The sequence below is a fragment of the Telmatherina bonti genome (genome assembly GCF_933228915.1).
Source record: "Telmatherina bonti genome assembly, chromosome: 9".
In the NCBI taxonomy this organism is placed as follows: Eukaryota; Metazoa; Chordata; class Actinopteri; order Atheriniformes; family Telmatherinidae; genus Telmatherina; species Telmatherina bonti.
In genome coordinates, this window is record NC_136627.1 from 6,066,837 (window position 1) to 6,088,177 (window position 21,341).

Below are 21,341 nucleotides of genomic sequence, written 5' to 3' on the forward strand. Positions count from 1 at the left end.
CAGAGACCCAACGACATCTACAGAAACAGGTACGCAGAGACCCAACGACATCTACAGAAACAGGTACACAGAGACCCAACGACATCTACAGAAACAGGTACGCAGAGACCCAACGACATCTACAGAAACAGGTACGCAGAGACCCAACGACGTCTACAGAAACAGGTACGCGGAGACCCAACGACGTCTACAGAAACAGGTACGCAGAGACCCAACGACATCTACAGAAACAGGTACGCAGAGACCCAACGACATCTACAGAAACAGGTACGCAGGGACCAAACGACATCTACAGCAACAGGTACGCAGAGACCCAACGACATCTACAGAAACAGGTACACAGAGACCCAACGACATCTACAGAAACAGGTACGCAGGGACCAAACGACATCTACAGAAACAGGTACGCAGAGACCCAACGACATCTACGGCGTAACTGTGGTGGATCATAATGTCAACCAATCAGACTTTTTAATAACGTGTCCTGTCTCCACCAGACGAGGCGCTGCACCATGAACTACCAAAGTAGACAACAAGATAACCAACGAAGAAAAAAAACTTGTTCATTTATTGGTAAATGCAGAACTTTTGTCATCGTCAGTAACATATGGATCTGGATTAGATCATAGTGATCTGGATTGATCAGGTTTTTAGCAGAACTTTAGCATAAGACTTTTTCCACGTCCCACCGTGAGATGTTTCTCCAATCCAGAAACATGTATCGTTCCAGACATTTATGTTTTAGTTGCATTTACCCACAATGCTGTGCACTGAGCCCAGGGGTCTTGGAGCTTCTACCCACCCTTTTGAGCTGTTCCTGCAGTTGTTCCCGCAGGGACTCTGGACAGTTATGAAGCTGGTTCTTCAGCTCAGCGTAGCCTTCCTGCAGTCTCTGCAGGACCCGCCGCTCAGCCTCAACATTAGCTCTTTCCTAGACACACATGGACATTTAGAGACATAAAACAAAGACACTTCTTAATGTCCGCCTCATCAGCACAAAGTAGAGAAGCCACATGTTGTGAAGGTTAGTTTGTGCTCTGACTGACGAGGCAAACCTTGTCTTTCTCCCTCTGGATGGCGCTCTCCAGCTCGTCCAGCTTATGCTGCAGCTGAGTGATGATATCCGTCTCTGTTTCTATCTGGTCGAGCTCTGCCTGCCTTTCGCCCTGCAGCAAGGCACGCTCCATCTCAGCCTGAAAGATAAAGTACAAAACCTGAATATCAGAAGCAGAGCTTAAGCGTCTCATCTCTACATCCAGACGGATCTTCTCTACCTCTTGTTTGGACTCCTGAAGCTGCTGCTCCAGCTCTGTGAGCCGGGTTTTCAGCTCATCGATCCGAGCCAGAACACGAACCCTCTCATCCTCCAGGTAAGCCAGCTCCGAGCGCCCAGCTCCGGATGCACTGGACGAGTCCTCATGCTGCAGTAGAGGGGGGGGGGGGGAGTCTGGTTAGTTAAAAGAGGAAGTGTGAAGAAAAACTTTCCACTGACAGAATTCCATGTTAGTTCTCCCATAAACAGCGGTCCTTGTTACACATCACATGCATCCATGGGGAACAGTCGGATCCGACATGCAGCCCAGCTTTAATGTTGCTACATCCTTCCCGTGGACCCCAATAAGACCCCCATAGCAAAGCCATGCACATGCTGGGTCGCGACAGCATGCAGAGGTCGTAGGAAGCAGGAGTTCTGTCTGACCTGTTGCTCGCCGTTATGCAGTGCCGAAGCTGACGTCCTCACCTCCTGATGGGTGCTCTCTGTGCTGCTACACTCCTCCTTCAGGTTCTCCTCGTCGCTCTCCCGCTGTCGCTGAGCCAGCCGAAGCGTCGCCGAGGACAACGTCCCCACTAGGACGTTCTCCACAGACGGTCTCCTTCCTGAACCCTCCACAATACTCCCAGGGAAACCAGTCCTCCCGGAGCCCAGAGGGTCCAGCCCGGTGGTCTCCCCTTTGTTGTATTCAGCACAGAGGTTCAGGATGGTCTCCAGCCGCTGCCTCTCCTGTGGACATTTAACCAGAAGAGGATTGAAGGCAGGAAGGTAAATCAGATGTACAGACAGACAGCTGAACTGGGACCAGCATTAATCAGGTATCGCTGCCCTGCAGGTGTCAGCAGAAGCGTCCTCCTGTAGTTATAAAACAACAAGTTCCTGCTATAGATCACAGACGATGACAGGAAGCAGAAAGGAGACTCACAGAGGACAGAGACATTGTCCACCTGGACATGTTCCCACTGAATAGAGAACATCCTGCAACTTCAGAATGAACACGTATGTAATGGAAAACGCTGACATGCTAAGAGAAAATAATCCCGATTAGATCCGTCACATCCTGAAGCTGAACAGACTCGTGATCAAACATTCATCATCACTTCAACCTGATAAACTCCAGCTGAACAAAGGTTTTACATCCATCACAGATAGATGTGTGAAAACACAGCTGAAGCATCATAAAGAATCATCAAGGATCAGAAAAATATGTAGCTGGAGTTTTCATTGGTAAAAAGTGTTCGATACAATCAATCACTCAATCTTACTCTGCAAATTTAGGCTACGTGGTATTCAGGATGGATGGATGGAAGAATGGATGGGTGGGTGGATGGGTGAGCAGATGGATGGATGGAAGAATGGATGGATGGATAGATGGATGGATGGATGGGTGAGCAGATGGATGGATGGAAGAATTGATGGATGGATGGATGGGTGAGCAGATGGATGGATGGATGGGTGGATGGATGGGTGGGTGAGCAGATGGATGGATGGATGGAAGAATGGATGGATGGATGGATGGATGGAGGGGTGAGCAGATGGATGGATGGATGGATGGATGGATGGATGGAGGGGTGAGCAGATGGATGGATGGATGGATGGATGGGTGGGTGAGCAGATGGATGGATGGATGGAAGAATGGATGGATGGATGGATGGAGGGGTGAGCAGATGGGTGGGTGGATGGATGGATGGATGGAGGGGTGAGCAGATGGATGGATGGATGGATGGATGGATGGGTGGGTGAGCAGATGGATGGATGGATGGAGGGGTGGGTGAGCAGATGGATGGATGGATGGAGGGGTGAGCAGATGGGTGGATGGATGGATGGATGGATGGATGGGTGGGTGAGCAGATGGATGGATGGATGGAGGGGTGAGCAGATGAGTGGATGAGTGGATGGATGGATGGACGGACGGGTGAGCAGATGGATGGACAGGTCTTTATTAATTCCCAGAGGGAAATTCAAATTGTTCGTCTGCTTTTATACGTGAATTATTTCTGCTTAAAACATATGAAGTAAACAAACAATGATTCTGTTATTATTTGATATGTTAAATAAGGTAAAGTTCAGCAGATGAAAGAAACAGAAAGCAAAGCAACACGTCCAGTCACCAGCCAGCACCGTCCTCTCTGGACTGGTGGTCCAGCTGTCTCTATGAGGGTCAGACCACCCCCAGCACAACGAGGTGACCTTTGTTCATGTCTGCAGCAGACTCAGCAGCTTTCACAGCTTCCCTACCAAGTGGTCTGCATCTGCATGACCAGAAGCTGTACTGCCTCCAACCTGTAATTACATGAGTAGGGGGCGTGAAAGAAAAGACACTGTGCTTAAGATCCAGGGCTATAATTCCACCAGTCCTCCCACTACATGTGATGACTCAGCCTTTTGATGAAGGCCCTGAGGCTCCTAAACGTGTCTACCGGATGATTACTTAGATCACACGCTAATTCATACCCTTTATTCTGTTTTCCTCGACAGAAATCTGCTCCAGCATGAAAGCCGAGATGAGGCTCTCCTACTGGCAGGTCTCAGATTCGGCTGGTTAAAGAATTCAGTGTGTTAAAAGTGGAGAAAGTTTCCTCAACAAGCCATAAAAATCCAGATTTCAGAGGAAGATGTGGCTGTACTCACTGATGATGGACAGCGTGAGAAACAGAAGCCCTCTGAAATGAAAGATTCAAGCTAACACAGCTGCTTCCAGGGACACATGGACAAATACTGGCCTTTAAAAGCCGGTTAACACCCACTATTCCTGAAGTTACCATAACAACTGGCCCCTCCACTAAAACGCCCTGACAGGATCCAGGTAACAAATGCAGAACCCACCAACAAGATATTATGGTCTGGTGCTAAAGACAGCATATCTCATCCAGACCAAAGCGGTTAGCGTCATCGTACATCTTATTATATGTAATATTCAGACTTTAGCAGTCTGCTTTTTATCATTTACAGCTCATCAGTCATAAACCAGCACAAACTCACAGCCGCTAAAGCTAAAAGCTAACGCAGCAATGCTAAATTAGCAATACTTTTAATTTAACTCATTAAGTGTATTAATCAAACCTATACTGGACTTTTGCTTAAATTTATACAATCAAATTACATCTTAATGAGATGCTCAGCAACGGATATAGTTAGCAATGCTAGGTAAGCAATGTTTTTTAAGCTTAGCTATGCATTACTTATTTTGAGATAAAAATGAAAAAAAACTTACTGTGATGCACACGTTTGGCTTTTTGTTTTGCTAAATGTTAACATTAAAAAATGATGGCATGTGCTAACTAAGTGTTTAGCTAACCAATGCTAACAAATACAAAGACTTAGATAGCTACTACAAACACTTAGCTAATTAATGCTAACCAAACAATACCAAAGCTTTCCAACCAAAGCAAACACTTAGCTAACTAATGCTAACCAATACAAACACTGAACATATGTATTGCAGTTACTAATTTCTGGCAGAATCTGACAAGCTAAGCTTGTTAGCCAAATAACAAGCAATGCTAAGTCTGCAATGCTATGTTTTATCTGTTTGTTTTGTTTTTTTGGCTAACTTAGTGGTGCACTGCTAATTGCGAGATAAAGATAAATAACTCCCTCTAACAAAAATGAACACAAATTGGACTTTTCTTGCTAATATTTACATTAAAATGATTAACAACAATTAAACACAGCAATGCTTCAGGCTAGTGAGAAGAACATGCTAATAAAAACCAATTTTACCCTGGAAAATGAAAGACTGTTTGTCTGCAAATGTTTAAGAGGTTGTAGTCTGAGCTTTGCTAGAGAGAAGTTAAGTTTGTTAGCCACATAAAAATCATCATGCTATCACGTGTTAGCTTGTTTTAAAGCTCAGACTGTTGATGCAAACCTCAGACTGCTACAGAACAAGTGGTTTGTGTGAACATATTTTATGTTAAGCAGGCTAAGCCGATTTTGGTCTACTGGGGGAGCAAGGCACTTTATTTCATCGTCTGTGGGAATTCAGCAAATTAAACGTACTGGTTTAATGTTTATGTTCTCTGGTTTGATCTTAAATTGCATCGAGACAAACAACAAAACAAACCTAAGTTTTACAGCAGGTTGTCAGATCTGCAGACTGCTATACAGACCCTTTAAATCCTGAGTTCCTACCAACCGAGGAATGCTCAAGTTCCCATAAATTGGCCAATCTGGAGCCTTCCCCTTTCCCAGACACCATTCCCCACATTCCCAGCAGATCCAGGCCAGACTGGGACATGTTCAAACTCAAACTTTATATGCTGAAAAGGGTTCTGTTTAGACGCCTTATTTCACTCCCCACTTTCTTTATTTTCATCCTCCCAGCATCTCCTCCTCTTCCTCCTCCCTCCTCCTGAGAGTCAGCAAAGCATGTTTTTATCCCTCTTCCTCTTCTCCTCCTCTTCCTCAGAAGCCCTCGGGGAACCCCCCCCGCCACCTTCTTTAAGCCACGCTGGTTTCTGCAGCACTTGCCTACGTCACAGGCGTAAACAGAAAACTCGCACGCATAGTAATTTCCCAGTTATCAGGAAAAGTTCAACAAAGCTTTATTCTCCACATATATCTGCAGGCGGGGTGGTGGTGGTGGTGGTGGTGGGGGTGGGGGTGGGGGGGGGGGGGGGGGAGTCTGCAAAATGAAGCCCATTCATGATCAAACTCTAATCCTTAGAGATTTCACCACATTCAGGTCCCAGAGGAGGAAGATGAAGACGATCCTGCTTCACTTTTATTTCTGGAGCTCCTTTTATTTCTTCAAGCATGAAAGCCACCATAAAGGGGGGGGGTCGTCCACGTTTGTGTCACCCCCACACAAACACACACACACACACACACACACACACACACGGCCGCCGCCAGCACATCACTGTGTGTTACACTTCCAGATGCTCAGCATGTTAGCGTAGCAGCATCTGACCCGACTGCTGGTTCAGGTGGGATTCCACACCTGTCCGTGTTGGGACAGGTGTGGTTTAACCTGTTCAACTCTCAGATCTCAGAATCTTCAGATCATCCGCAGGTCCAGCCCTTCTTGGTGCGTCTCAGTCAAGATAAGAACAAATAAAACCACTTCATTTGATAACGACGTCTCTGGAAGCAGCAGATTATTTTCTACTGATTCTATTTACTCGGTTTCTCCAACAGCAGGAACAGCAAAGGTGTAAAAACTCATATCTAATAAATGAATCCACCAAATGTTTGCTGATAATCCAGAGTTCAGTACGAAATGACATCACATCCTGACTTCACATAAACTGAATAACTATAAATACCTAAAATAAGACATTTTACACGCTAAAATTTTCTTTAATGATTACTGAATTCATGTTTGATCAATACTTCCTGCCTGGATTAAGGATACTGGCTCCAAGAGCTTTTAATAATCTCTATTAAATATTTAAAATAAGTTATGTTAGAAATTATTGACAATTTTACTTTATTTTATACATTTAAAATAATGTCTAATTACAAATTATCAAAAATGTATAAAATATAAATAAATAAAATATAAATAAAAATAAATAAATATAAATAAAGAAATAAAAAAAATAAAGAAATGAATTAAGAATACATACATAAATTTCCCTTCGGGGATTCATAAAGTATCTTTGATTTGATGTGATAAATAAAATATAAGTAAATAAATAAATGAAAAATAAATAAAATATAAATAAATAAATAAAAAATAAAGAAATAAATCAAATAGAATATAGATAAATAAAGGCTCCAGTCCAGTAGAATCTTTCAGAAAAAAATTGAAGGAATGTTCTATACATAAAATGCAGAAATCTTTTTAATTTATAAAATACTGAAATAATTAACATAAAAAGTAAATAAAATAGAAAATGAAAATGCCATAAAGTCATTTCTTTAAATCTAACGTGTAGCGAGCAGCAGCAGCTGCTCAGCTGGGACATCAGGACTGGAAACACCAGGACTGTCCAGTCTGAGAACCAGAGAAACTACAAACATCAGAAAACCAGCCGCCTGCTGCAGACCAGCATTACCAGCATTCCTTCTAACTGGGATAGAAACCAGTGGGCAGAGGGGGTCATTGATCAGCAGGTTTTTATAAACCTCTGTATTGAGTAAATGATCCTTCTCAGGACTTCTTCTCTACTATCAAACAATGCAGGTTGTAGAAAGTCCAGGTTTCACTTCATCCTCCAGGAGACAAATTCAGAAACAGTTTTATAAAAATCTTTAGAGTCTTTAGTTAACTTCCTCGCATTCTGCTAGTTCTCCTGCTGAAACTACTAATGTGGCACCAAACGTTGGTAAGAAGGAAAAAAGCTGATTTTTCTGCAGCATCTGGTTTGTTGTGCAGAACATAAACGCCTCACGCTGTTTCCTTTTAAAACGTTTCATGCACTGATGAAGATCCGGCCTGGACGTTAGCTCCATCTACAGACAGTAACCAGCAGAAATCTGGGCATGAAAGATGAAATTGTGTTTTAAATGAGCAGCTGGTCAGACAGCAGCAGGTCGTGTTAGTGCGCAGAGAAACCAGACCGCTCTTCGCTTCCAGTTGTAAACACTGCAGCGGAAAGTGGATGAAAGCGCTCTTGTTCAGGACTGCAGGACTCTGCATCACATGCAGGCCTCAGAGCGGTCCAGATCTCACCCAAACCAGCCACTGAAACATCACCACGCGCTATTTAAACTCACAGCTTGGGTAATATTAGCAGCAGCAGCAGCATCGGTTACCTTCATAAGAGCGCTCACACTGTTGAGAAAGATGGGCTTATCCTCAGCCAGAGCCAGCAGATACAGCAGGGCCTGCTCCCTGCCGGGACCCCGGCCCGGAACTGGTACAGTCCTGCGGTCCATCTGGATTACAACCCCACCAGGACCTAGAGGTGTTCCCTCCGCAGCCTGTGCTGGCTTCCCGAGCAGCTGTGCTGCGTTGGGACAGATGCAGAGCAGCCTTAACTCCCTCCCCTTTCCTCTAGACCTTCCCCAGGTCTTGTGAGAGGTGGTTATGAATCGCAGCTCCCGCGGTGGGAGGCGGCCTGCTGGGGGCTTCTAAGAAAAGCCGAGAGGACTAACTTTACCCGCAGGGCAGAACTTTATACTGCATGAAGTGGCTTTACTGGAAATAAACGCATGAAGAGCGACTGCCAAAGTCAGCAGCTGGAGATAACAGCAGCAGAAACAGCTCGGATGCAGTTTCACACAAAGTCTGCAACATTTCTCCTCCTAAAGACAAACTTTGTGGGGATTTCTCCTCTTTCAAGCGGCCTAATGATAAAAGAAGCCTTTAAGGTGGTAATAAGCATCTAGAAAGATGAGAGAAAGCTGCCTGAAGACAAACAGTTGTTCTCTCTGTGGTCTCAGGGTGCTGGGAGGCAGCCAGCAGTAAATCTGCAGCAACGCCGTGACGCTGGAGACATCAGGGCGTCTTTCTGTGGCAACACGCAGGACATGAAGCAACATGACACGTCACCACGGCAACATGTCAAATATCACAGCTACTGACCACCGCCGGGTCAAAGCCAGAACGAGTGCTTGCACTTCAGTTGATGCCAAGTTCAGATACGAGTGGTAAATCCCATTACAGTGTACTGGTCAGCAGTGTGGACCAGATGGAGGACCAGATGGAGGACTGACTCATTAACGTGTCGGATGTTTATTCCTCTGTGAGGCTGGAAAACCGTTAGAATGTTCAGGAATAATGAGTATGAAGTGGATTCTGGTGATTTGGTACTAGACGGTGGACCCGACCAAGAGGACGACTCGGTACTAGACGGTGGACCCGACCAAGAGGACGACTCGGTACTAGACGGTGGACCCGACCAAGAGGACGACTCGGTACTAGACGGTGGACCCGACCAAGAGGACGACTCGGTACTAGACGGTGGACCCGACCAAGAGGACGACTCGGTACTAGACGGTGGACCCGACGAACAGGACGACTCGGTACTAGACGGTGGACCCGACGAACAGGACGACTCGGTACTAGACGGTGGACCCGACCAAGAGGACGACTCGGTACTAGACGGTGGACCTGACGAACAGGACGACTCGGTACTAGACGGTGGACCCGACGAAGAGGACGACTCGGTACTAGACGGTGGACCTGACGAACAGGACGACTCGGTACTACACGGTGGACCCGACCAAGAGGACGACTCGGTACTAGACGGTGGACCCGACCAAGAGGACGACTCGGTACTAGACGGTGGACCCGACGAACAGGACGACTCGGTACTAGACGGTGGACCCGACCAAGAGGACGACTCGGTACTAGACGGTGGACCCGACCAAGAGGACGACTCGGTACTAGACGGTGGACCCGATGAAGAGGACGACTCGGTACTAGACGGTGGACCCGATGAAGAGGACGACTCGGTACTAGACGGTGGACCCGATGAAGAGGACGACTCGGTACTAGACGGTGGACCCGATGAAGAGGACGACTCGGTACTAGACGGTGGACCCGATGAAGAGGACGACTCGGTACTAGACGGTGGACCTGATGAAGAGGACGACTCGGTACTAGACGGTGGACCCGATGAAGAGGACGACTCGGTACTAGACGGTGGACCTGATGAAGAGGACGACTCGGTACTAGACGGTGGACCCGATGAAGAGGACGACTCGGTACTAGACGGTGGACCTGATGAAGAGGACGACTCGGTACTAGACGGTGGACCCGATGAAGAGGACGACTCGGTACTAGACGGTGGACCTGATGAAGAGGACGACTCGGTACTAGACGGTGGACCTGATGAAGAGGACGACTCGGTACTAGACGGTGGACCTGATGAAGAGGACGACTCGGTACTAGACGGTGGACCTGATGAAGAGGACGACTCGGTACTAGACGGTGGACCTGATGAAGTCCCTCGGTCATAAATCCGAGGGAGTTTTATTTATCTACAGATGAACTCATATCAGAGCTGAATCTAACAGCTACAGACGGATCCAGATGTGCAGCTGGATGTTTAGAGTGCATACGGACAGTAAGACGACCCCCTCTAGTGGAGGTGTAAGGAACCACAGGCTGCATCCTGATCCGGCTCCTGCTTTCGGAAGAGGATGTGGAACATCAGCTGGAACCGTCTAGCGAGTGGATTCCTGCAGATGTATTCCTGTCCCAGTTAAGGACACATCACAGCTACTGGTTAATGACGAGCTCTCTCCAGTTTCTTTCCAGTTTCTGTTTGGTTCAAAACAAAAGATAGATTAAAACGTCAGTAATATGTCTCCAACGGTAAACTGAGACACCAACCTGCCAACGAGCCTGTCCAGGAGTCTCCGTATTTACTTTAAATAAATGTTCTTTCAGCGAGAGTAAGAGCTGCACCGTCCAACCTGAGGGGAGGAGGAGGAGGAGGAGCAGAGGAGGAGCTGGATATATCTGGCAGGTTTGGCGTAACACAGTAGCTGGATATATTTAGTCCAGCTCAGCGAGATTGCTGGTTCATATGGGTCGCGTTTTAACCCCCCCACAGGTATATTTGGTCTGCTAATGTTGGGAGACAGAAGCAGCAGAGATGTGACGTCAAGCTGGGATGGAAAATAAAGAAGCAAGAAGGAAAGAGCGGGAACATATCAGAGGAAAACATATGACAGAGAGGAGAGGACGGTACGCTCCAAAACTCTCATGTCAGCGCTGGAAAAAACTCTTACGGAAAGATTTTACAGCATTTTTGGGATTGTTTGGACTTCAAATGCATCATTCGTAAAAAGAAAGCTGCATTAAAAGTGGATTTATTTTCTTATTTACGTTTATTGTGATGAATAAAATGGTTTCACACGAGCGCAGCAGCAGGTTAACCAGCTCCACACCAACCTGAACTCTGCCAAAGGGTCGTATTACACATGGAGGATGCAGCGTGTCTCTCGCACGTCGCTACCAATCAGAAACACGTAAAGCACATCAGCTAACCCTGAGATGTGACAGAGATTGTGCAGAATTCACCAAGATTTGCTGTGTTACTCTTCCCAACATCCAGCAGAGACACATCTCTGCTCAGGACCATAAACTCAGTAACACAATCGTATGTCAGCGTCTGGGCTGAGACAGAAGCTTGTTGGCTTCTGCAGCAGCTGCAGCCTCTTAACGCCTCCTGACAGGAAAAACGGTGGATACAAGACACACGTGTGGCGAGACGGGTTCAGATGTAGCGTCTGGCAGCACAGCGAGCCATTCAGATGGCCATATGGAGCAGGAGGTGCCAGGCTGGACAGCTTGGACCTGGTCTCAGACTTCCCTGCAGGCTGGACAGCTTGGACCTGGTCTCAGACTTCCCTGCAGGCTGGACAGCTTGGACCTGGTCTCAGACTTCCCTGCAGGCTGGACAGCTTGGACCTGGTCTCAGACTTCCCTGCAGGCTGGACAGCTTGGTCCTGGTCTCAGACTTCCCTGCAGGCTGGACAGTTTTCAGTTTGTCTCTTTATCTCAGGTTTTTTTTTTTTTTTTAACTTGCTGAGGTTTATCATCAAGCTCAGTAAATTAAGACATATTATTCTGTGACTGCAGCGCTGTAAGACTATCATCCCCGTCACCCACGTGGTCGTCGGCTCTTTTAAAACATCAGGAGGTCAGCGCCTCAGCAAGAGAGCGGTAAAAACCTGACGACACTCAGCTGAAGGGTCCTCAGATTTCATAACAACACAGCTTAGCACAAGGACCATGAAGTGGTTTTCAGCCTTCAGAAGAGCTGGATCTTCTGTCCTGAGGACTTTCTGAGTGAAAACGTAAAAATGTGAAGCACACGCTCGTCTGAGACTCTTCACATAACTTTGTTTTTGTGTAATCAGTTGTGTAAATGAGTAGCAGACTGTGTATGAAAAGCTTTAAACACATACGCTTACGGGCAAGAAAAACAATCTGTCATGGCAGTGAGTCGACTGTGACTAATTACAGGCCCTGCAGCTCCACACCCTGCTAGCATACAGAGCCGGCATCCTCACCATAGATCGTATATGAAAGATGGACGGAGCCTCCGGCGGTAAAAAGTGAAGCCTGTGTGGAAGTGCATAAAACTGCAGTTCCTCCTTCATCCACTAGGGGCTGCAAAACAGAGCAATTCCCCATAGACTCCCATGTTAAAAAGACCAACTTCACAGCAGAAATAAACATGTTTACAGCAGGAATAAACATGTTTACAGCAGAAATAAACATGTTTACAGCAGAAATAAACATGTTTACAGCAGGAATAAACAGGTTTACAGCAGGAATAAACAGGTTTACAGCAGAAATAAACATGTTTACAGCAGGAATAAACATGTTTACAGCAGGAATAAACATGTTTACAGCAGAAATAAACATGTTTACAGCAGGAATAAACATGTTTACAGCAGAAATAAACATGTTTACAGCAGAAATAAACATGTTTACAGCAGGAATAAACATGTTTACAGCAGGAATAAACATGTTTACAGCAGAAATAAACATGTTTACAGCAGAAATAAACATGTTTACAGCAGAAATAAACATGTTTACAGCAGGAATAAACATGTTTACAGCAGAAATAAATATGTTTACAGCAGAAATAAACATGTTTACAGCAGGAATAAACATGTTTACAGCAGAAATAAATATGTTTACAGCAGGAATAAACATGTCTCATAACAGTCTTGGACTCTAAAGAAACAAACGTATTAAATTGTCCCGTGACTTCTTCTGGGGAAACTGAAGACTTTTGGTGAGGAACGTGAAGCACATATAGTTTATGTTTATGCTCCATGTTAAGCAGAAGCTGCTGCGTAATCCCGCCCACTTCCAGAAGAAAATACCAGAAACTACAATTGTGCTCATATGTATTCATCCCCTTTCATTAAAGAAAAAGCTGAATTTACAACAGTCACTCAAATAATTGGAGACTTAAAAAAAGGAACAATAAATAAAAATTTGCAAAAAATATCATTTAGTAACATAAGACACTGTTTTTTCATTTATTTGAGTTGAAGACAGAAAAAAAACAAATGTGTCCTGGAAAAATTAGAGACTTTTCTGTTGAACAGTGGGACAAAATACGTGTCAACAGGTGCAGAAGTCTGACTGAGAGGAACAGAAAACACCTGACTGGAGTGGAAACATTAAAGGATTATTAACTAAATATTACTTTATAAGTGATGTAATATGTAATAAATTATCTTATTTGTTTGCTTTTAAAAAAAAAAAAATTTCTATTGAACCAGAATTAGAAAATAATGTCATGATTTTCATAAATTTTTTATTTATTATTACTTTAGTCAATTTCAGCTTATTTTACAGGCAGCTGTTTTTTTTCCTTCTTTAATGAAAGGGGATGAATAAATATGAGCACAACTGTGTGTCTTCACACAGCTTCAAGCTGCAGTCAGAGCAGGAGGTCATCACCGCTGCTGCATATTGTTTACTGTCAGATATTACTGTAAAATCATATTACTAAAATGGCTGAAACATGTACACTACAAAGCATTTAAATAAAATAAATGTTGCTTGTTGGGCTAAATATGTGACTAAAATGCTATTAATTAAGATTAATTTATTATAAAGCCTCTAATTTTTTTTTTTTTTTTGTGTCCAACAACTAATTTTACATCATAACTGGACAGAAGTGAATCACTGCGACTTCACTGCATTATTCTGCTTTATTGGCACTGAGTCTGCGTTTCCACTGCAGGAACCAGAACTAAACTAGGACGTCTAGGCTGCAAAAGGTTTCTAATCTGGAAGTAGTATCCATCTTCCAAAGCCTCATGTTTGGGTAAATAATTATTATTTACATCTGAAACGATCCTGAACCCCCAGTCTGGGAAGGACAGCTCTATAACGGAGGTACCAGTCTACCAGGTCATGGTCCGGTACAGAGCCTCAGAGCGTTTAACAGCAGCTCAACATTTGGATAAAAACAACTGTTTTACGGTCACATGTAACCGTGTATCGAGCCTTCACTTAACGTAAAAGACAAGAACCATTCAGCCCAGAGATCGTCGCCCCCACGTTCAAGCATGGTGGTGGGAACATCATGCATTCGGGAGGGTTGTTCAGCCAGTGTGTCAGACATCCTAATCAAGATACTCCTCATCATCATCATCATCATCTTCATCCAACAGAAGTGATGAGACACGTGAACACTGAGGACACACACACTACAGTGGAGCTCATCACATGAGATAAAGAGGGAAAAATCCCAGTGGAGACGTGGAAAAAACTCGTCAGCAGCGTCTGATTGCAGTTCAGAGACAATAAATCCTTTTTCAATGATTATTAAGGAGCCATTTTATTGCAAATGTAAATAAAAACAGGATGATTCCTCTTCTGATTGAAATTATATTTTGGAACACGCTGGTGTAGTTTTCCTATCAGGTAAAAAAAACATCTTCGGTCTAAATTTGCCAGCAGATAAATAGCTGTGAGGAAGTACGTCGTGTTTTTATCTCTCATTTATTCAGTTTAACTTCTTCTGTTCGGCATCAGTGACTAAGAACGTCACGTTGCTGGATGGAGACAGGTCGAGGGTTTGTTCTGATGCACCGAGTTGGGATGATTTTGTGTGTCCTTCCTGTGTGTATAGGTCTGAAAGGGAATGAGGATGGTATATTTTTCCCATAGAGCAGCAGGGGAAGATGCTTTTTCCTCATGTTAGCTTGTAACACAGCTCCCCTGAAGTTTCCAGCTGCACGAGTCACATTAGACCCCTACATGTTGTCTCAGTCCTCAGCTTACTGATGATCAATGAAACGCCCCTAACACCACTTTAACTCCACATCTATCATTAGTCATGTGATCTAGACTTCAGGACTCGGTCTGTTAAGGGTTAAAAAGGTCCAGTTTTACTGCTGAGTCTCCACAGGAGGACCTGGCAGTCGGAGACAGAGGGCAGGTCCATCCAGCTGGGCTGCTTCTACTCGGCCTTTTCTTTCTGAAACTCCTAGTCTGTAATTACACGCAGACAAAGCTTCTCCTGCAGGCACAAACACATAAAAACGCTTTGCTAAAAGGACCATGTCTCCACAGTTTCATTCAGGCTGGCAGACAAGTTCAAGACGTTTAGCACCGCTCCTTCGCCCCCCTTCCGCCGGGTCGGGACACAACAAACAATGCGGTTGCTATGGGCTCATCTGGGCGCCCCGACATCACATGTCATCGGCAGTGCAGCCGAGCTGCAGACAAGATGGTGAAAGAGGCAGGACTCTCCTACAGCAAACACGGCAAGCCTCAGGACACGCTACAGACACGTTACCGAGCTTATTCTGACCCGCCTCACACCTCGCTTCGTTAACAGTTCATCAAACTAAAACAGTGATTCAGGAACAACATACATGGCTTGAAACATAAATGAAAGTAAATAAAAACTAACAAATTAATAAAATGATTTAATCAGATTTAAAAAGATCAAATGTCAGAAGTGGTTCATAGCAAATATTAAGAGTTTAAATCTAACAGGAATATATGCGTACAACCATTCAGACTCAGTCGACTGGAGGCTGCATCTGCTAGATTCATTATTCACTCACTGCAGGGTTAATAATTCATTTCTACGTCTATAATATGCCAGAAAATACCCGACATATGACAAACCATAGATAGATAGATAGATAGATAGACAGATAGACAGATAGATAGATAGATAGATAGATAGACAGATAGACAGATAGATAGATAGATAGATAGATAGACAGATAGACAGATAGATAGACAGATAGACAGATAGACAGATAGATAGATAGATAGATAGATAGACAGATAGACAGATAGATAGATAGATAGATAGATAGATAGACAGATAGACAGATAGACAGATAGACAGATAGATAGATAGACAGATAGATAGATAGACAGATAGACAGATAGACAGATAGATAGATAGATAGATAGATAGACAGATAGACAGATAGATAGATCGAACAGCAGGCAGCTGGTGGGGGGGACCGTATTGGCTGCTGCACCAGTAAACCTGCAGTAGAAACTACATTATTGGAGATTCTGAAGTTAAAAATGGACAAGAAGTTTCAGGAAGTGAAGCTGCAACATGGCGGCGGTTCTGTTGTCAGGGAGACAGCTTGGTTTTGATGGACGGACGCGGTCCAGAGTACTAGTTATGGTCAGATTAACAGCATCGGGAACAATCCCTTTACCTTCCAGCCTGCTGAAACTAATCAGGATTCTAAAGATCTGCGGGTTAAAACGGACCTACTGGGGAAGGGAACTGGTTTCCATCACTCACCAGTCTCTCCATCTCCTGCTCCCGGAGCCGCTCCTCTCTCTGCCGCCGATGGTACTCCAGCAGCTCGTCCTCGTTGTCGCTGATCTCCGTGATGCTGTTCTTCCTCTCTCTCATGCCGGGATGCGGTCTCGCTGAGCACATCTTCCGCTGGGTCCTGGGACTGGCTACTGGGGACGAACTGGACAGGGACCCCAGGCTGTAAGCCGGCGATAGAGAGTTCCCAAAGCTCGCTTTCCGTACGCCGCCCTCCATCGCCATGGAGGTCGGAGACGGGCTGCGAGCTCGCACCCCCCTGCCGCACGCCGCCTCCTCTGATGCACATCCAGCTTTACGCCGCAGTCTGGGACTCTCCAGGACAGGCTTTCCCAAACCGGAAGGGCTTTCCAGACACCTCAGTGTGGGGGCGGTCCCTGGCAGCGCTCCCGGGAGAACTGGGACCCCCCGCCGCCCCAACGAGGGGCTCAGAGGAGGCAGCTCTCTCATGCTGCCGCCATTCAGCTCCACGTTCCTCCTGGCGCTACGAGGACTCTCGGGGGGCTGCAGCGAACGTGGATGGAGGGGAGACCCCTGGATGATGTGGACAATGGGGTCCAGCGGGGGCTGGAAGGGTCTGGTGGGTTGGGAAAGCTGCCTGGGGGGGCTGGCGGTGAGGGAGCGATCAGTCAGAACGGGGGGCTCCCTGAAGGGGCTGGCCGGCCTGTCCTGCAGCACTGTGGTGGTCTTGGTCCTGGGGCTGGAGGGAGACTGGGAGGGACAGACTGGGAACTTGGGGGTGATTCTGGGGCTGCTTGGCACAATGTTTCTACTGCTGAGAGACTCAGTGGAGGACAGGAGGGGGTTCTGGCGGGGGCTCTCAGACCCGTCCTGGACCAGTCCTCTGCGGCTCGGCTTGGGACTGGGCGGAGCCTCCGTTAAGACTTTGCGCGGCAGTCTGGGGCTTTCCTGGACCTTGGGGCCCAGCCCAGAGCTGCTGAAGTTAGGCAGTAAGGTCCGTGGCTGAGGTATGGGTGGAGGCTGGGTGGTGAAGTTGTAGCTGGAGGAGCGTACAGGCACTGGTGGCAGAGAGGAGCTCTGGTCCGGGGGTCCTCCACTGGGAGACGGGCTGGTAAAGCTCCCGCTGCTGGCAGCCGACGGGGACGAGAGGGGGGAGAAAGGAGGGGACGTGTTCTCGTAGCTGGACCCCACAGACATGGCGCCCGGGCTGGTGGGCGGGGACAGCAGATACTTGCCCCCGCCATTGACCACAGGAGACATGGGGGAGTGGGGGATGGACTGGCCTCCTGGGGGCTTTCTGGTCTCAGAGGAAGAAGGCCGGGGGTCTTCCATGGCTAAGGAGTCCATGATCTCCTGGAGGTCCTTCTCAATGGAGCTGACGATGGCACTGTGCTCAGACTGGACTCTCCCTCCAGCAGCTGGAGGAGACTGGACTGGACTGGTCTGGTGATTCCCATTGACCAAACTTTCCGTGTCTGATGGAGGAGAAGACGGAGAACAAACGTCACAACTTTCATCCTTTCAAAGTCATTTCATGTTTTATCATGTGGTAAACAGGATCCCACCACCAAACGGTTCAGTTTATCACTGGTCTGACTGGTGTCTGACTGGTGTCTGATTGGTCTGACTGGTGTTTGATTGGTCTGACTGGTGTCTGATTGGTCTGACTGGTGTCTGACTGGTGTTTGACTGGTCTGACTGGTGTTTGACTGGTCTGACTGGTGTTTGACTGGTCTGATTGGTTCTCTCTGGCCTGGTGAACTGGTGTACCATAAAGCATCATTAATGGGTTAGCCAGGGAGGTTCCCATTGCAACAGGAAGCTCATAAGGCTTAGATCTGCCAGCGATGGTTCTCCAGACTGAAGCTAAAGGTCATGATGCAGAAGCGTTTCATCTGCTTCGTTCCCAACACCGTAACTCCATTAAAAACCACCAAACATAAAAGAACACACTGATTCAATCTGAGCTCCAAAACATGAAACTTTAATCACTTCTACAGTGGTTTTCTCTAAAAGATCTTTTTATTTGTGGTCTGGAAGAAGCTACAGGATATTCTGCCACTTCTAAATGTTTCCATGGGAACCAAGCAAAGCCCAGTTTCCCAGAAAACATCTGGAATCCCGATTTTATCTGATGATGCTGCAGATAAAAAAAATCAGGATTTATCTTTGAAAGCTGGCATTGGTGGTGAGGTTTTTCATACTTTTTGCTTAATTTAGAACAGTTTGGATTATTTTTGCATGAATTTAAAAAGTCTGTTTTTTGTTGGACATCAGCAACAAAACATACTTTAATAAAATAATTTATATTGTAAAATATCTAAAAATATTAAATAAAAATATAACACACTTAAAAAAATGTAATTGAGAAAATTGAAAAGAAAAAAATTATAATAAGATTAAAACTGGAAAAAAATCAACTAAAATATATTAATAAAATTATTTTTAAAAAAAATAATCCAATAGTTTATTCAATATAATTAAATAGAATCAACAAACTCAAGTAAATTGTAGAAGTTTAAAAAATATGTATAAAAGAATTAAAAATAGTTTTATTAAACTTTATTAGAGGTATTTATAATGGAACAATATATATTGTCAATATTAATATTAAAGAAAATTAAATTAAAAAAATTCAACAGAATAAAAAATAAAATAGATTCAAAGAAAATAAAACAATTTAATAAATCAAAATACATTTTAAAAATAAACAAAAATTAAAAACAAAAGGCAAAACAATTAAATAAACTGAAGCAAATTCAGAAATTTGAATATAAAATATAGAATAAAACAATAAATTTAAGTAATCATAAACTGAACCAGATTCAAATGAACAGAACATTTAAATAAAAACAAAAATAACTTTTATTTATATATATATATATATATATATATATATATATATATATATATATAATTTTTTTTTTTTTTTTTTTTTTTTAAATCATTGACACACCACAGAAATATAAGAAAGTACAAACTAGGTTGGTGAAGAGGACAGATGAGACATTCATGGTGAGGAAAGGACACAAGGAAACAAACGGCTCTGGGATGCTGGATCAGCATGAGGGGAATGTGCCTACATAACCTGATAATTACCATGTCACCCAAACACAACACAAGCCACCTGATCTAATCTCATCTGCCACTCATGTCAACATGGTAGTTCTCCAAAAGGAAGGCAGATCCACGTGGGACATTGACCAGCATGCTTGCCAGGCAGGCATCAGTGCACACATCCATGCTGAACCACATCTGTTCAAAGTGACAGTTTTCATTTTAAAGAGGAAGAGGAGGATGGCAGCAGCACTGAAACACTGCTGCTGATAAAAGGCAGGAGAGATGAAGCAAACCAACAGAAAACAGAGAGGTCTCTGTGGAAAGATGATGTCAGAGGATGTCCTGGTAGCAAAACTGCTATAAAATATAGAAGCCTCAGAAATAATGCATCAGCTGAGCTGGGAGCAGCTTCTTCTGGCCCTCGTGACAGCCGGACCACCGCACCTGAACGCACCTTCATGCATATTAAACAGAATTTCAGATATCTGGTGTCATGTCTCACCGACAAAGCCCGTTTAAATGTCACTGTCATGTCCACTCCCACGGTGTACAACACAAAGGGGGTGGGGGGGACATGAATAAAAGCAACGCTTTGCTCAGGGAAAGCTCATGCAATGATGTCATGGATACAGACCACCGCTCCGGGTACGACATGCCAAACTTGCATTAAAAATCTGACAAGTCAACGTTTACGTACCTCCCGGTAAAACTCAGACTCTCATAAACAAAAGCTTGGCTAATTATCTTTTATTTAATGGCATCTTTAATTCGGCGTATATTCCGTTAACAATTGTGAGCTTAAATAGGCACATTTGGTGCATTTGTCATCTCATGAGGCGTCTTTCATGAGAACACACTGTCACGTTATGACCTCAGGAAATAAATTATGGATAAGCCAGAAAATGGCCAATTATCTGATCGGATTCAAGCGGAATTTACAGACTAATTCACCTGAATAGAGGCAGGTAGTTATCAGTGTCCTACGGCTTATGTCCCCTCCTCGACCGGGACGCGAGAATGAGTCCGTCGGATCGTTAATGGAGTTCGGTGTGTGACCGGGTTACTCACATGAAGGAACACAACTGCGACCCTGTTTCAGAGCGGTTCTCCAGCTACATGGCACACAGCTGAGGCCCACATCCTCCAGACACCGGTATCAGACCGGGTGTGACGGAGCCTGGCCGTGACAGGCTCCGGTAACACACCGGGGAAGCTGTGGAGAAGCAACCCAGACCTGGTCTCTCTGAGCCGGGGTTGGGGTGCTGAGCACCGCCGCTACCTACAGTACAACCCCACGCATTAAGAAGGGGAGTTTCCGGATTCATCTCTTCAAAATAATAGTTTATTTTACTTAAAAAATTAATCAGGGAATAAAATACGTGGCATAAATGTATGTAACCATGGTTGTATACAGTTATCATTATTTACTGGTTTACATAAACAGCTCAGACAAGAACAGCGCTCTCTAACTCGCGTTACTTCGGTTTATTGTGGCGGTACGGCTGCGTTACTTCCGGTGTCCTGGCTAACTTTACGCTCCTCCGTTCTGGGGTGACGTAAAGACTTTTATGGATTTTTCTTGTCTTTTCTTATTAAATCTAAACTTTTTATCTGTTATAGCTGAGACGGGAAAAGAAAGGTTTACAAATGGCAACGAACTGGAAGCTGTGGGGACATTTTACTGTCATAACAACAAAGAAATTTAAATAGATAAAATACTGCGCCTTTTTATTACTTTTTATTATCAAGGCCTGGACTGCTCCTCTGAGGAGAGAAAGTCTTAAAATGATCTTTTAATTTATAAAATATATTCCCAGTTATCTAGATTTCATGAGATGAAAAAGGTTAAT

The 21,341-nt window shown here is 44.8% G+C and overlaps 1 protein-coding gene across 6 annotated transcripts in view; it reads right to left on the minus strand.

Moving 5' to 3' along the window:
- The window catches only part of phldb1b (pleckstrin homology-like domain, family B, member 1b), a 107,790-nt gene that overhangs the window by 22,131 nt on the left and 64,318 nt on the right, over positions 1-21,341 (minus strand). For 5 of the 6 annotated variants that reach the window (XM_079246495.1, XM_079246493.1, XM_079246492.1 and 2 more), the window contains 5 exons: positions 16,438-17,906; positions 1,700-2,002; positions 1,275-1,421; positions 1,056-1,193; positions 803-931 (listed from right to left, as the gene is read on the minus strand). In XM_079246495.1, coding sequence (XP_079102621.1) covers positions 803-931; positions 1,056-1,193; positions 1,275-1,421; positions 1,700-2,002; positions 16,438-17,906 — 2,186 coding nt within the window. The remainder of the gene's footprint in view (positions 1-802; positions 932-1,055; positions 1,194-1,274; positions 1,422-1,699; positions 2,003-16,437; positions 17,907-21,341) is intronic. The other variant, XM_079246494.1, reaches the window with a different exon arrangement.